At 39.6% G+C, this 13,716-nt stretch overlaps 1 protein-coding gene across 2 annotated transcripts in view; it reads left to right on the top strand.

The window, feature by feature from the left end:
* Window positions 1-12,777, top strand: part of tnn (tenascin N) — a 51,043-nt gene extending 38,266 nt beyond the window's left edge. Inside the window, exons 10-19 of one of the 2 annotated variants that reach the window (XM_085254716.1) lie at window positions 258-521; window positions 1,762-2,028; window positions 3,441-3,704; window positions 5,837-5,967; window positions 6,454-6,592; window positions 6,687-6,838; window positions 7,350-7,446; window positions 7,568-7,732; window positions 8,228-8,391; window positions 10,208-12,777. In XM_085254716.1, coding sequence (XP_085110842.1) covers window positions 258-521; window positions 1,762-2,028; window positions 3,441-3,704; window positions 5,837-5,967; window positions 6,454-6,592; window positions 6,687-6,838; window positions 7,350-7,446; window positions 7,568-7,732; window positions 8,228-8,391; window positions 10,208-10,357 — 1,793 coding nt within the window. In that variant the 3' untranslated portion in view covers window positions 10,358-12,777. The remainder of the gene's footprint in view (window positions 1-257; window positions 522-1,761; window positions 2,029-3,440; window positions 3,705-5,836; window positions 5,968-6,453; window positions 6,593-6,686; window positions 6,839-7,349; window positions 7,447-7,567; window positions 7,733-8,227; window positions 8,392-10,207) is intronic. The other variant, XM_085254715.1, reaches the window with a different exon arrangement.
* The last annotated feature ends 939 nt before the right edge of the window (window positions 12,778-13,716 follow it).

The raw sequence follows: 13,716 nt of genomic DNA, 5'->3' as shown, positions 1-13,716 counted from the left end.
GGATACCATTGAAAAGATTTTTCATATATGTCATATATGAAAAACAACAGGTTTATATAAGAGGTGCTGTTGTTTAAGGCTAGAGAGCTGCTAAAGCTCACCACAGAGTATAATCCAAGTTTGACATCTATTCCAGTGTCTTCTGCTTCTAGATACAGGTGAAGCTCTGCACTGCTGATTTTTTTTAGTTCTTCTGTTTGCAACAGCTGTGATTACGTGTTTTTACCAGTATCTACTAACTACAACTCCCTGTGCAGACCTGGATGCTCCTACTAACGTCTTCGCCCAAGATGAGACAGAGTTCAGCTTCAGGGTGCACTGGGATCCCCCTCAGGCAGAAATTGATGGCTACATGCTAACATATAGCTCTTCTGAGGGCTCAAGTGAAGAAATTGTAATTGGGTCTGACAGTACTTCATACACGCTGACTGGCCTGAGGCCTGGGGTCCTCTACACTGTCTACATCTGGGCTGTCAAAGGGAGTAAAGCCAGCAGGAAGATCTCGACACAAGCTGAGACAGGTCTCAGAAATTTAACTTTCTTTTCAAACCTCAGCATTAAATGGTTAATATCAAAGTTAAACAAAACCCATTTCCTTGCCTCTTACATGATAATATATTTTATGTTACGTATAAAGATACAATATTGTCCAAAAGTCTTGAGTCATCCCTCATTTTTTAAAAATTTTGCTCCGAGTGAGGCAGACAAGAGTTATTGAGTTATTGAGCAATAGTTCCCCCTGGCTTTATTGGTGTCTATACATGACACATAACTGATTTTAAATTGTATTTTCAGGCTCTTTATTACCACCAGCCTGTTGCAGAGACATATAATTCGTTCCCATTTCTTGTTTGAATCTATGAAAAATGCCAAAGATAACACAGTTTGACAGGCATAAAATATAATTTCTGAACTACCTGTTGGACAAAATCTTGGCATATATCAGGTGTCCTCAAAAATATTTAAGGAGAAAAGAAGAAGTGGTAGGCTATCTAGAGCAGATGAACAGTACCTGAAAGTCCTGTCTTTAGGAAGTAGGAAACACACCAGCAAAGTCCTGCCACAGGATCTGAGAGAGTGTCTGGCCCTTTAGTTTTGGTCAGCAAAGTGGAACATGTTTGCATTTTTCCTTCAGATTCATCTATTGTTCACTGAAGCCTCGTCAGAAATGGTCTCAGTGGACAGGTGGCTGTCAAGAAGCGATTCTTAAGGAAGGGAAACAGGGAGAAGACTGAGGAATGTTAAATCACAGAGGAATCAGACTGCAAATCAGTGCCACAGGGCTTAGGGAGTGATGAATCAAAATTTGAATTTTTTTTAGTAAAATCATCATCAAAACCTCAGGAGTCGTACATCAGTGAGTGTCTAATGCTGTGTGTAAAACACAGTGGATCTTCTGTTGAAGTCTGGAGAACTAATGCTGAAAACTACTTAAAGAAATGACAAGATAGTTTGTCCAAGAGAGTTCAGAATGTGTTGAAGAATCGAGTTGTTCACACAAATACTGACTTTATCATGATTGTTTGAACATGTTTGAGTAAATCGCTAACCCTTCCCAATTCCTCCAAAAGTATTAATTCTAAATTGTCAGCACTGGTCTACCGTCACCTTGACATACAGTTTTCACAAGGTTTATCAACCAAATAACTGGATTTATTATATTCCTTCACATTTTTTAGATTAATTTAATTTGTCACCCATAATATTCCAGATGACTGTAATATTCATCATTAGCGTTTGTGTATTAATATCTTCCCCTAGAACTGGACGCGCCTGCTAACCTCTTAGCAGAAGATGAAACAGAATCCAGCTTCAGTGTTTCATGGGATCCCGTCCAGGCAGAAATTGATGGCTACATGCTAACCTACACATCCTCTGAAGACGGCTCTAGTGGGGAAATCCCAGTGGGGGCAGATGAGTCTGATTATTTGTTGACTGGTTTGAGGCCTGGGCTCCTCTTCACTTTTTACATCTGGGCTGTCAAGGGAGACAAAGCCAGCAGGAAGATCTCAACACAAGCTGAGACAGGTGTCAGATGCCGGTTTTGTTAAAACAAATTGTCTGACTAGTAAATTCATGTTTAATACCCTAGAGCTTCAGATGCCCCATAATTACAGCTTTTCTGAAAAGACAGCAAGTCAACCTCCTTGTAAACCTTAAAAAAATGTCTCTCAGATGGTAGACCAATCAGAATCAGCTTGTTTGTTTAAAGCAATTTTCCAATGTATCCATTCATCAGTTCATCCATCTACTTGCCAACTTCTTTGGGTCAATAAGGGGGAAAGCAGCCCAGACATCTTTTTCCCCAATAACTTACCTCAGCTCTTCCTGAGCAGTCATGTGCCAGCTCACAGCATGTTCTGGAACAACCCAGCGATTTCCTCTGAGTCAGTCATGCCTGCAGTGCAGGGAGGCACTCTGGCCTGCTCTTTCCCATTGACTATTATGCTCACTATTCGGAGCAGTTGCTCCTTTTATAGTTCCGTTCCAGTCGAAGGACCCTTCCTTGATTCATGCAGACTCAGATCCATTCAGGTTAGCCAGCATATTGGAGAACTTCATCTCAACATCTTTTATTCAACAGTATGTTAATTTCACTTGCTTCTCAGCATCTTTGATTGCAAGGGAAGCATGGATTGAAGAGTTCTCTTAAAGCCATTTTCAGTCATGACATAATGTATGTCAGCAGTTTTTGAACTGCGATGATCACGAGCACTTTTCTTCTTCAAACTACAGCACCTTGGACCTATAACATAGGAAAAAACAGATCCGAAACTGAAATGTTTCTTGACAGAAAAACAAGACATTTTCAGCAATATCAGAGGAATATTTGACCAAAAAATCTCAGTGCATCATCAAATATAAATACCATATTCAAGTAATAAGTACTCTCCTTTCTGACAATCAAACAGGCAGTTAAATTTAAATTTTTAATCCTCTTCACAAAAATCAAGTAATTTGCCCCCAAATCTGTCTTTATTCTGTTCTCTATGCTCTTAATCATGTTTTTGTACAGAACTGAATGTTCCTATTCACCTGTTTGGCGAGAGAAAATCTTAAGTGGATCATCAGACCACATTAAGGCAGGAATCAGTAGATATAATTTTAGATGTGATGAAAACACAGTTAAAGAGACCACTTAGGAGCTGAATAGTTTCTAACTGAAGTCCTGACTCATCATTTCCTTTAAACCACTTTGGGCCTGTGAAATGTGACGCAAACCAGCAGGTTTCTAAATGGACAAAGTGAACTTAAAAAACATCAGTATTCATCACGTACTCACAATCATGATACTAATGCTTGTAGAAAATTCAAGCTAAGTTGTTTCATCCCCCTGATGTAGTGAAAGATGAAACAACACATCTTGTAGTTTGCACAAGCAGTTCTTGAAATGTGCATGAGTAGTGCAGTAAACCTCTTCTACTAACATCTTCCTTTAGAACTGGATGCTCCTGCTAACCTCTTAGCCCAAGATGAAACAGAATCCAGCTTCACTGTGTCATGGGATCCAGCCCAGGCAGAAATTGATGGCTACATCCTTACCTACACCTCTTCTGAGGGCTCTAGTGAGGAAATCCCTGTTGGGTCTGACAGGACCTCTTACATGCTGACTAGCCTGAGGCCTGGAGTTCTCTACACTGTCTACATCTGGGCTGTCAAGGGGGACAAAGCAACCAGGAAGATTTCAACAAAAGCACAGACAGGTCAATACAATATGAACAAGTGGATTTTTTCCCCCCTTTTGGCGATATTGAAACTCTTCTTTCTTATGAAACATTGAAAAGGGTCATTTTTCTTCTCTTAAATTTGTTGCAGGCTTGGGTTCTACTGTTAAATACATTGATGCATTTGGGCAGAGCAGCAGGATGTTGCAAAACCAGTTTCTCCTATTAAAGTAGTCCTTAATTGAATGTTTACATGAGCCAACTCTGAGCTTTAACTGGCTGTAAATGCTGAAAATACCCATTACTTTTAAACAGTGTTTACCTGTTTGTGGGTCTGACTCTCTGTTTGGATGAGAAAGCCCCCCAAAAATCTACCCAACTAAATTTTATGACACTTCATGGCAAGATGGAGAATGCCCAAAAGAATAAACAATGGTGCAGCTCAAGATTATTTCCTTGATAATGAACAGCAACATTTGAGTGTCCTTTTGTTATGTGTCAGCAGTATTGCACAAAAACAACCAGTCAGAATTTCTTACAATTTCCTAGAGAGGCAGAGGAAGACACCATTAAATTGTAGTTCATCCAAAAGCAATTTATTTATTCTTTCTTACTAGACATGAAAAGCTGCAAAGGGTCCATCAGTACCTTCTTTTAGTAATCAGTCCCAGGTGTTTTCAAATGCAAAAGCTCAAACATGTTATTGCTTTTATACCGGTAATAAAAAGATCCGAACCTGAGACCAGTAAATTATTACTAAAGTACATATGCCCTAGTTTTGGGGGTTTATTGGTTGGAAAAAAAGGCAAAAAGGCATCACGTTCTCTGAGCAGCTGCAGATCATTCAAACTCAGTGAGTTTCTGATGAAGAGACCAGCAGTTTTCACCGACTTGACTGCTGTGGAGTTGACTAGAAATCTTTTTACATTTCTTTCTGATGACAAACAGTATAAGTTGTACTTCTTGGCATAGCTTGGTATTGAGAGGGATCAAAGATTAAGTATAGCTGGAGATTTTTAAATGAACTAACATGCAATCACAGAGTCAATATTTGTTTGTTTGGAACCTCTAAAGTATCGAAGACCACCTCTCTGACTGGAATATGATTCCCAGAGGCCTGGGAGGTCAGGTCACATGGCGGGCCTCAGAGGTTAGTTTGAAGTAAAAAGCAGCAGCACGTGGTGATCGTGTTACAACAGGGGCATCTTTGTGATTCACAGATGATCTGTAAAATCATCTGGGAGCACTGAGTGAAAGCTGGGTCTTTTTCAATTAGGCAGAAAATGACCGAGTTTTGGATGATAAACTTTTCTCGTCGTAACTCGTCAGCGGGCAGAAGGCCAGTGTGGTGCTGTGTTCAAACAGGAGCGTTACTGTGTCAAACGATATCATCTGGGACACATAAAGGAACATGTTATTATATTTGTGACTTTATTGGACCTAGTAAAAAGCACCATTATTATGTCATTTAAAGCTGTCTCGAACCAAACTGTTTCACAGATTTGTCAGGAGCGTTTCATTCTCCTTATGATACCCAAGGTGCTGCTCAAAATGTCACTCTTCACGCTGTTTTGCCCTTTTATTTACAAAAAAAAAGAAGTAATTTTTTTAATACAAACAGAAAATGGTTTGGGATGATTTTGCACCTTATGGTGGCATAGACTTCCCCTAATTTCTTGATCCATGGGAGGTTAAAGCTCCAACTGCTCTAACAGGCATCTCGGTGTCAGACAAATTATCTCAGCTTCTGCTTCAGGTCAAACTCCCAAAGCATTTAAATGAGAAAGCACAAGTATTAGCTTATCTGCACAGGCAAATTGTAACTGTGCAGGTAGATGGTTGTCATATCTTGTGTTGTGCTTCATGTGGAGAAAGTCTGAAAATCTAAATTGCCAATTTAATCGGCCTGAATCAAAAGCTCTACATTTTAGGTTCACAGAGGAAAATAATAGACAGACGAATGATTAACATTATCAGTAAAAATCATGTAAAAGTACCTATTGTTTATAGAAATCATTAATTTGTTCTTCACAGTTTAAATTTTTGGGCTAAAGGCTTGTAAATGGAGCACACGTTTATTTACCAAATGAAAACATGATATTATCAAATGCATTAATGACTAAATGACTGCTGAGCTGTAATCCACTTTGATTTGCACTCATACCCACCAGACATTGATTCTCCCAAGGATCTGAGGGCTGTAGATGTGACGCTGGACTCTGCTTCTTTAACTTGGACTCCTCCTCTGGCTGACATTGAGGGTTACATCCTCACCTACAGGGATGAAGAGGGAAACACGGAGGTAAGTCGCCATAATGATTAGCACCGATGAGTTTGCACCATAGAGCACGGTATTCACACTTATAATATTCAAACGCACAATTTCTCACATATTATGTTGTTTTCACTTCTTGTGTAACTTTAGCAGCAAAAAAAACAAGACCTGAAGGTGAAGGATGAAGGATGATTCCTCTTATTCTGTACTGGTTATAAGCAGAATCTCTGGGCAACATGTTCTCCTAGTCTCAGTCATTTAAATGACATTTGGGAAATTGACTGGGGCTAAAGGTGCATGTTAATCTTAATCTCTGTAGAACACTGACCTCTTGTGGCAATAAACAAAGCAAACCTGGTAGTAATCAGCTTCTTTTGTTGCTGTTTGCTGTCTTTTTAAAATTGAGATCTAAGTAATTAAACCTAACACAATTTACTTTTCTGTTTAGTCCGAAATGTTAAATCCATAATGTGATGCTATTATATTCAGTGTTCTGTTATATGTTTTCATCAGACTGTTGAAAAGCAGCTTGTAGCCGGTGAGAGCAGCTTTGCTGTATCAAGTCTTGAGATGGGGAAGAGGTACATTGTCACTATTATTGCCTACAGGGGCAACAAGAGGAGCAAGGTGGTAGAAACCATCTTCAAAACAGGTTTGTGCCACGTCACTTAACATCTCGTACTCTGTTAAAAATCATCGGTATGAAAAAAACTCTAATAATCTTCTCACAACATCCCCGTCACCAGTTGGTCTCCTGCACCCATTCCCCATGGACTGTGTTCAGATCATGAAGAACGGCAATAAGAGGAATGGTGTCTATACAGTCTATATTAACAATGACCGCTCCAAACCTATAGAAGCTTACTGCGACATGGACACTGATGGAGGCGGCTGGCTGGTAGGAATTTTTGATATGATATCAATAAAGAAGCTCACGGTGTGGAACTTTTGTCTAACAATGAGAGTGACTACATGAACACTGGCATGTGCGTGTCACTTATTTGCTCCTGGGTTGTATTATGGGAAGTGGATTCATTTCTTTTGGAGTCTGAATGGGCCATGGGACTAAAATGGTCTCACCTGATTCAGTTTAGATTTTTAGCTCCATGCCTGTTTGAAGCTGCAACGCTAAATCAAAGGAATCCCTAATAAAGGCTGATCAGTTTATTGGCTGGTCAATGCTGGCAACCTGTATTAGTCTCGCTTTGAATAACAAAGAAACAGTGGTGAACAAACTGACCCAATGCTGGTTATGTGTATAAAAATTTATTAGACTCCAAGACGTATTTTCTGCATCAAATCTGGAAATCCAGTATCGATTGGGCTCAGCTCCCTAATGATAGCACTAAATAGTTAGAACAAACCATTTGAAATGTTTGTGTAACACTTTGAGTGCTTTCCACTTTTAGGTGCTTCAGCGCCGTAACATTGGCAAGCTGGACTTTATGAAACGCTGGAGGCAGTACATTGCAGGTTTTGGCAACTTAACCGAGGAGTTCTGGATTGGTGAGCACTTCAGTGTTTTGGGAAAGAGGGCTTTTCTGCAGACAGGCATAAACATGCACATTTGAGCATTAGAGGAATGTCTAGTGTGTTCTTGAAATTCTCTGCTTGTGTTTTCCCTCAGGTCTCGATAAAATATACGAGCTTACCAACACTCCTACTCAGTATGAGCTGAGGTTTGATTTGGGTGTGGGCTCAGAGAGAGCGTATGCTGTATACGACAACTTTAAGATTGCACCAGTCAAGCAGAAGTTCAAGCTCACCATTGGCAAATACAGTGGGACAGCAGGTGACTCTTCCTCCTTAACTATAGGCAACATAAAAGGCTGAGGCTGTTCAGACAAATCAAACAGCCTTCAAGAATTATATTCTCTGTGGCACTTAAATGGAATGAGTTATAGCCAAAAGGGGATGGCGAAAATAGCAATGAAACAGACAGGGTCAGAAAATAGAAGGGTTTCAAGCGGGAGGCACCCCACCGGTCATGCTGTAGGATGCTGAGAAAGAAATGTACCCAACAGTAGGTGGGATATTTGTTTCAGAAACTTACATTCAGTCACTTATAGACAGTATCTATATAGGGATGAAAGCAAGGCTTAAGTGGGCTTTGAAGCCAGGCAGACACAGACACACACAGCGAGAGCTATGCTGTGTCTACATATAACTCAGTGTGCTGAAACAACATGTGCTACAGAACTGAATCACCCTGAGTTTGGCATTATATTCAATTTCTTCCATCTTACGGTAATAACGGTGCAATCCTAATTTTCTCGATGATCCCCAGGTGATGCCATGACCTACCACCAAGGCCTCCCCTGGACTACCATTGATTCAGATAATGACATTGCCCTGACCAACTGTGCTCTGAGTCACCGTGGCGCCTGGTGGTACAAAAACTGCCACCTGGCCAACCTTAACGGCAAATGGGGTGAAACCAGGCACAGCATGGTAAGTGAATGAGACTGTAGCACCTCAGCAGCAGCAAACTCTGGTTTATTGGACTCAGTGTTGATTTTCTAGTTTTCTGGATAGCATACACAAAAACACACACACGCATATTTAAATCAACAGTATTGTGCAAATGTCTTGAGACTCATTTCTTTATATTTCTTTAATGAAAATGGGAAATATGTGCAGTGATTTATTGAAATGTGCAAACATTCATACATGCAGAAACAGCTAGTGCATTGCTAATGAGCTTGAAAATTAATATTTGATCTGAACACCTTTATTCAAGAAATCGTTTTTATCATTTCTTTAAGTAGCCTTCAGAAATAGTTTTCTGGGTGTTTTTGAAGATCATTCAACGCTCTTCTCTGGATGTTTCTTCCTTTTGTTCCATTCTATGTCAAGATGATCCAACACCGCTTCAGTAATGTTGATGTTCGGGCCAGATTCATCTCTCAGGGCCTGCATATATTCTTTGTTGGACTCATATTTCTTAAGGTCATGATTGAAGATACTGCTCATCTGCTGTACAAAATCTAGCACCTTTATCTTTTGTGCTCCATTTGTCCAGATGGGCAACATAAAATCTAAGCTCTGCATTAAGTCACACTTTTACTGTATGATCGTTATACCATACCGCTTCACCAGTTGGTGGAATCATAATAGACTTGTATTAACACTGTAATTACCCTAAGACCGTGACCAGTTAACAACATGGGTTTTCTGGACAAGTCCCATCAGTCCATCTCTACCATTACATTTTTATGTTTATGGCAAACATTACTGAAAGCTTGCCTCCTAAACAGTTTAGGAGTTTTACTATACTGAAGAAAACTTTTGGATTTCAAAAATCTTTTTTACTCTTTTTATTTATCAGTCCTCTTCAGTCTGAAAATATGTAATTTCATAGTTACTGTCCAGCTGTGACCCGCGATGCAGAGCAGGTTATCCATAAATCTGTATTAGTGGGCACTGTGCGAATAGGTGAATGCAGCTTGTGGTGTAAAAGTACTTTGAGCAGCCAAAACTATTGGAAAAGAGCTCTTTGAATGCAATCCATTTTCCATTTCCATTTTGAAGATCAGATGCATTTTTAGTTGCCTTTCTAACCATTTTTCACAGTATATATTACAACATTGTCTGTTAGGATTTAAAACAACACACAAGTACCGCAACTAACTGCTGTGAAGGAAAAACACATCCCTGTTATTTAGGATCTTTACTAAGCATCTTATATGGAAACAACAAGAACAAAAAGAAGCTAAAAAAAAAAAGCTTTCTGGGAGGCTGCTCCCTGGTCAGCAATCAAAGACAGCTTCACCCCAGCCCACTTCTACTTGTTTTGGATTGTTGAGGTGAAGCAGAAATGGCCAACATCCATCAGAAGTGATAAGAAAACACATTTCTCACACCAGCTATAAACCATAAGTGTTTTTACCAGGCTGCTCGGGTAACAACAACAGTTATTATGTCTAAGGAAGACTGATACCGAAGGAAATGCCAGGGGATTTCTCTGCTCTTGTCGAGATTTCATCCATAATATTGCCGTTGCAGATGTCTCCTGCAATGTTTGTCGGCAAAATGCAATAACAGTCAAAACAAGTTTGTACTCACATGAAATGAAGCAGCAGTAGGTATTTATTACTGCATGTCATTCCGCCTGCCTGTCATGCCACTTGCCTCTTTCGCGACTCGATCTCTCCGCTCGCTGTCTCCCCCTTTCATTACGACTCTCCTGTCTAAACATACGGCATTTTTCCTCTTCCCTACTTTGCCCCAATCAGCTTCTCTCTCAATCTGCTGTTTTTGCTGTCAGGGGGTGAACTGGGAACCGTGGAAGGGCCACCTGACATCCCTCGACTTCTCTGAGATGAAGATCCGACCTGTGGGAGCCCTGTCCAGCAGGAAGAGGCGATCGCTGGCGGCTAGGGAGAAAAGCAGAAACACAAAACTCCAAAAGAAATAGAAGAGCGCCTGTGACCACATCAGCCCCATCAGCCTGACATCACACAAGCTTTTGGTGTTTCTGTACATATGTACACATGCATGTTTTAATACTCTAGACTAGAATACCTACTGGTCTCCCTCTCTGTGTGTCTCAAATCTTGGACAATATGTACACCTTTTAGAAAAACGAATACCTTAATATCTGTTCATAGAAATTCAAAGATTTACTGTGACTGCAAGAAAGTGGCAAATGACAAACGTCCTTTGACTTTTTTTGACATTAATTGGTTTTGTTTATCACTCAAACTTGAACCTGTTTATATTGCTTGTGTTATATTTGCTTATTTCACATCCTCCAAAGAAATTGAGTGCATGGTAGAAAACAAAAATAGCTTGTCTGTTGTTGGGTTTTTTCGTGGATCAGGTGTAGACTATTAGAGTTAGCACCCTGTTTATTGATTGTGAAGCCAGCTGGCTTCGTCGCATGAAACTGCCACTGTGCTTCTAACACTGTCACATCACATCAGTTTGTGTGGGACAAGGCCGTCAGTAACAACGGATGGCTGTCTAGAGACGCCAAAGTGCTCCTGCTTTACATTCAGATGACCGAGACAGCTAATATCCATCAATGTGACGTGCCTTTATCAAATGTCAATAGGAATGAAGTTTGTTTGCCCCATCCTCGGGAGCATAATGACCATACTCTAGTTTTTCAGTCTGGAAAGCTGACAGAAGTTATTAATACGTCTTTGACTTTGACTTTACTTGATTACTTTTTTCTCTTTTTTTCTTCTTTTTTTACACATTTATATTACAAACTTGGTTTAGGTGACAAGGACTGAGCACATCAATCAACTTTTCTCCTAATCTGCCAGAAGTTATTTGATTTGCAGTCAGTGACTCTCACACATTACTTTCCCCTAAAAGTTATTGTGATTTTTTTTTAACTTCCAGCTAATCCTTAGGATCAGCTTTGAAGGTCAGAAATGAGGAAGTAAAAACCTGTTTATCCATATTTTATTTACTAATTGTATTCTCAAGCTGACATTATAGCTGCTCATTCATATTAATGCAATCATTCAGGGAATAAAACTAAAACATTTTTTATATGTGAAAATCTTGTTTGTTTTTCTCATCTCAATATAGCGATGGCCTTATGGGATATAGGAAAGCAAGTAGTACTAAACCTTTTTTTGCTTTGCAGATTTTAATGAGTTGCTTTGAAAACTGAATATGTTACCGTGGAAAAGCCAGACAAAATGTTATAGTTATTCAGTATATTTGGGTGTTTCACTGCTGTAAGAAGATACATAGCAACCCCCCAAAAATCTGCAGCCACACTAGAAGCTACATTAAGTTTTATGCAGACATATTGAAGCAGTAAATGCTGATGCATGCTTCTTTAACTTTGTCTTATAGATTTGTCTACGTATATATGCATAGTAATGGACTTATTAGTTCTTTTCATTTTTATTTAATTATATTTTTGCCTGTTCATTGGACCTGAAGTGCTCCATTAAAGGACTTTCTGGAGACAAATCTTGTCTTCAGCTAATTTGTATTTTTTACAATAAATTATTCATGTTAATTTGGGGAAATACAGGCACCGAGCAACTGACTAGATACACCCATTCAACTGTTTTTTAATATCTAATGAGCTAATCACACAGCCATTCAATGCATTTAACATGTTAATTCTGAAGTCGAGCATAAGAATAAGGAAGAAAAGGTTGATGTAGGTGACTCTGATCGTGGCATGGTTGTTGGTCCAAGATGAGCTGGTCTAAGTGTTCAGAAACTGCTAACCTAATGGGAGTTTCCCACACAACCACCTCTGGGGTTTATATGGAATGGTCTGAAAAAGCTTCACAGCATACCCATCTTCTGATAGTTCCTTTCAGCAGAGAAGCACACAATGTCACAAAGCTCAAATAACCTCAAACTGTTTTCTTGAATGTGAGAATTAGTTCACTTTACTCAAACGGCCTCCACAGTCAACAGATCTCAGTCTGACTGAGCACCTTTGGGAAGTTGTGGAGCAGGAGATTCACATCATGGATGTGCAACCAACAAATCTGCAGCAAATGTGTGATGCATGTCATGTCAATATGGACCAAAATCTCTGAAAATTGCTTCCACCACCTTGAATCTGTGCCATGAAGAATTAGGACAGTTCTGAAAGCAATAGGAAGGCCAACCCTGCAGAGAATGGATGGATGGATGTTCAGTGCTTATCACTCACCTGTTTTCCTTGTATTGATGCTTAATTTTATCAATAAGACATAAATAAAACCTCTCAGTCAGACATGAATTTGCTACGGCGTGACTCTGACCTGTGAAACTCAGCTGTTCTTTCTTTGGTACCACACCACGCTTTCATCATACTGAGTTGAGCAACTACATTTGCAGGAACTGATGATTGTTTGCTGTCTGGTCTCAGAGCAGTTTCCCAATTCTCTATCTCATAATCTGCAGACAGAAGCAGCCACTGGCTCTCTGCGCAGGAGCTGTTTTTATCAAGCTGCTGAGGGTGTACGGAAAGGATATAAAAAGGTCATCACGCCATTTAAACACAAAAAGATACTGAAATAAGATATAATCTGTTCAAACAACAATGGAACACTTTTGGAATGAGTAAGTGAAAAATGTCTTGGGGTTTTTTCCCCCAAGTGTTTATTCATCAAAACCAAATAAGAGTTTGAGAAGGCTGCTGACAAAAATTTTGCCAGCAAATATTTCTAGAATAGCAATTCATATCAACTTTGAAATGAAAGGTCTCACAAAAGCTCATTGATGCGAGAGGCCTTTTCAGGCACAGTGATTGCAAATTACTTTAAGGAGATTGGTTCCTGCCATTGCTTTACGGGGCAAGTGGTTTGCTCAGTGCCAGGATAAACAGAGAGGAGAGAAAACACACTTTGCCCTGTTTGTCTCTCTCTTTCTGCCTCTCCCTTCTACGTTTGTGCATATATATAGTACAGTATAAGGTTGCTGACATACACATTTGTCTGAATTTTGACACTTATGCCTTGGGTTCAGTGTGATGTATTTTTTCCATGAGAGAACCTGGTACCGTGGTAACAAGTGGGTGTTTGTTTAAAGGGGTGGAGTGTGAGCAGTTCATGGAAAGAGAGAGAAACTGCAAAACAGAAGACATTTGAAATTCAAGATAGCCACTGTCACACAGCACACGGGAACACTAACAATTTCCATTGACTCATTTCTGCAACACTGTGGATTCTTTCTTTCTTTCTTTCTTTCTTTCTTTCTTTCTTTCTTTCTTTCTTTCTTTCTTTCTTTCTTTCTTTCTTTCTTTCTTTCTAGGGAAACTGAATGTTTATTTAAAGCTCATTATCAACCAGGGATCTATAAACCCTC

The sequence above is a fragment of the Mchenga conophoros genome, linkage group LG18 (genome assembly GCF_057382185.1).
Source record: "Mchenga conophoros isolate Kocher_MC1m ecotype Shallow Benthic linkage group LG18, M_conophoros_male_GT1.1, whole genome shotgun sequence".
In the NCBI taxonomy this organism is placed as follows: domain Eukaryota; kingdom Metazoa; phylum Chordata; class Actinopteri; order Cichliformes; family Cichlidae; genus Mchenga; species Mchenga conophoros.
Note: the sequence above shows the minus strand (reverse complement) of the source record. Positions and strands in the feature narration are given on the sequence as shown.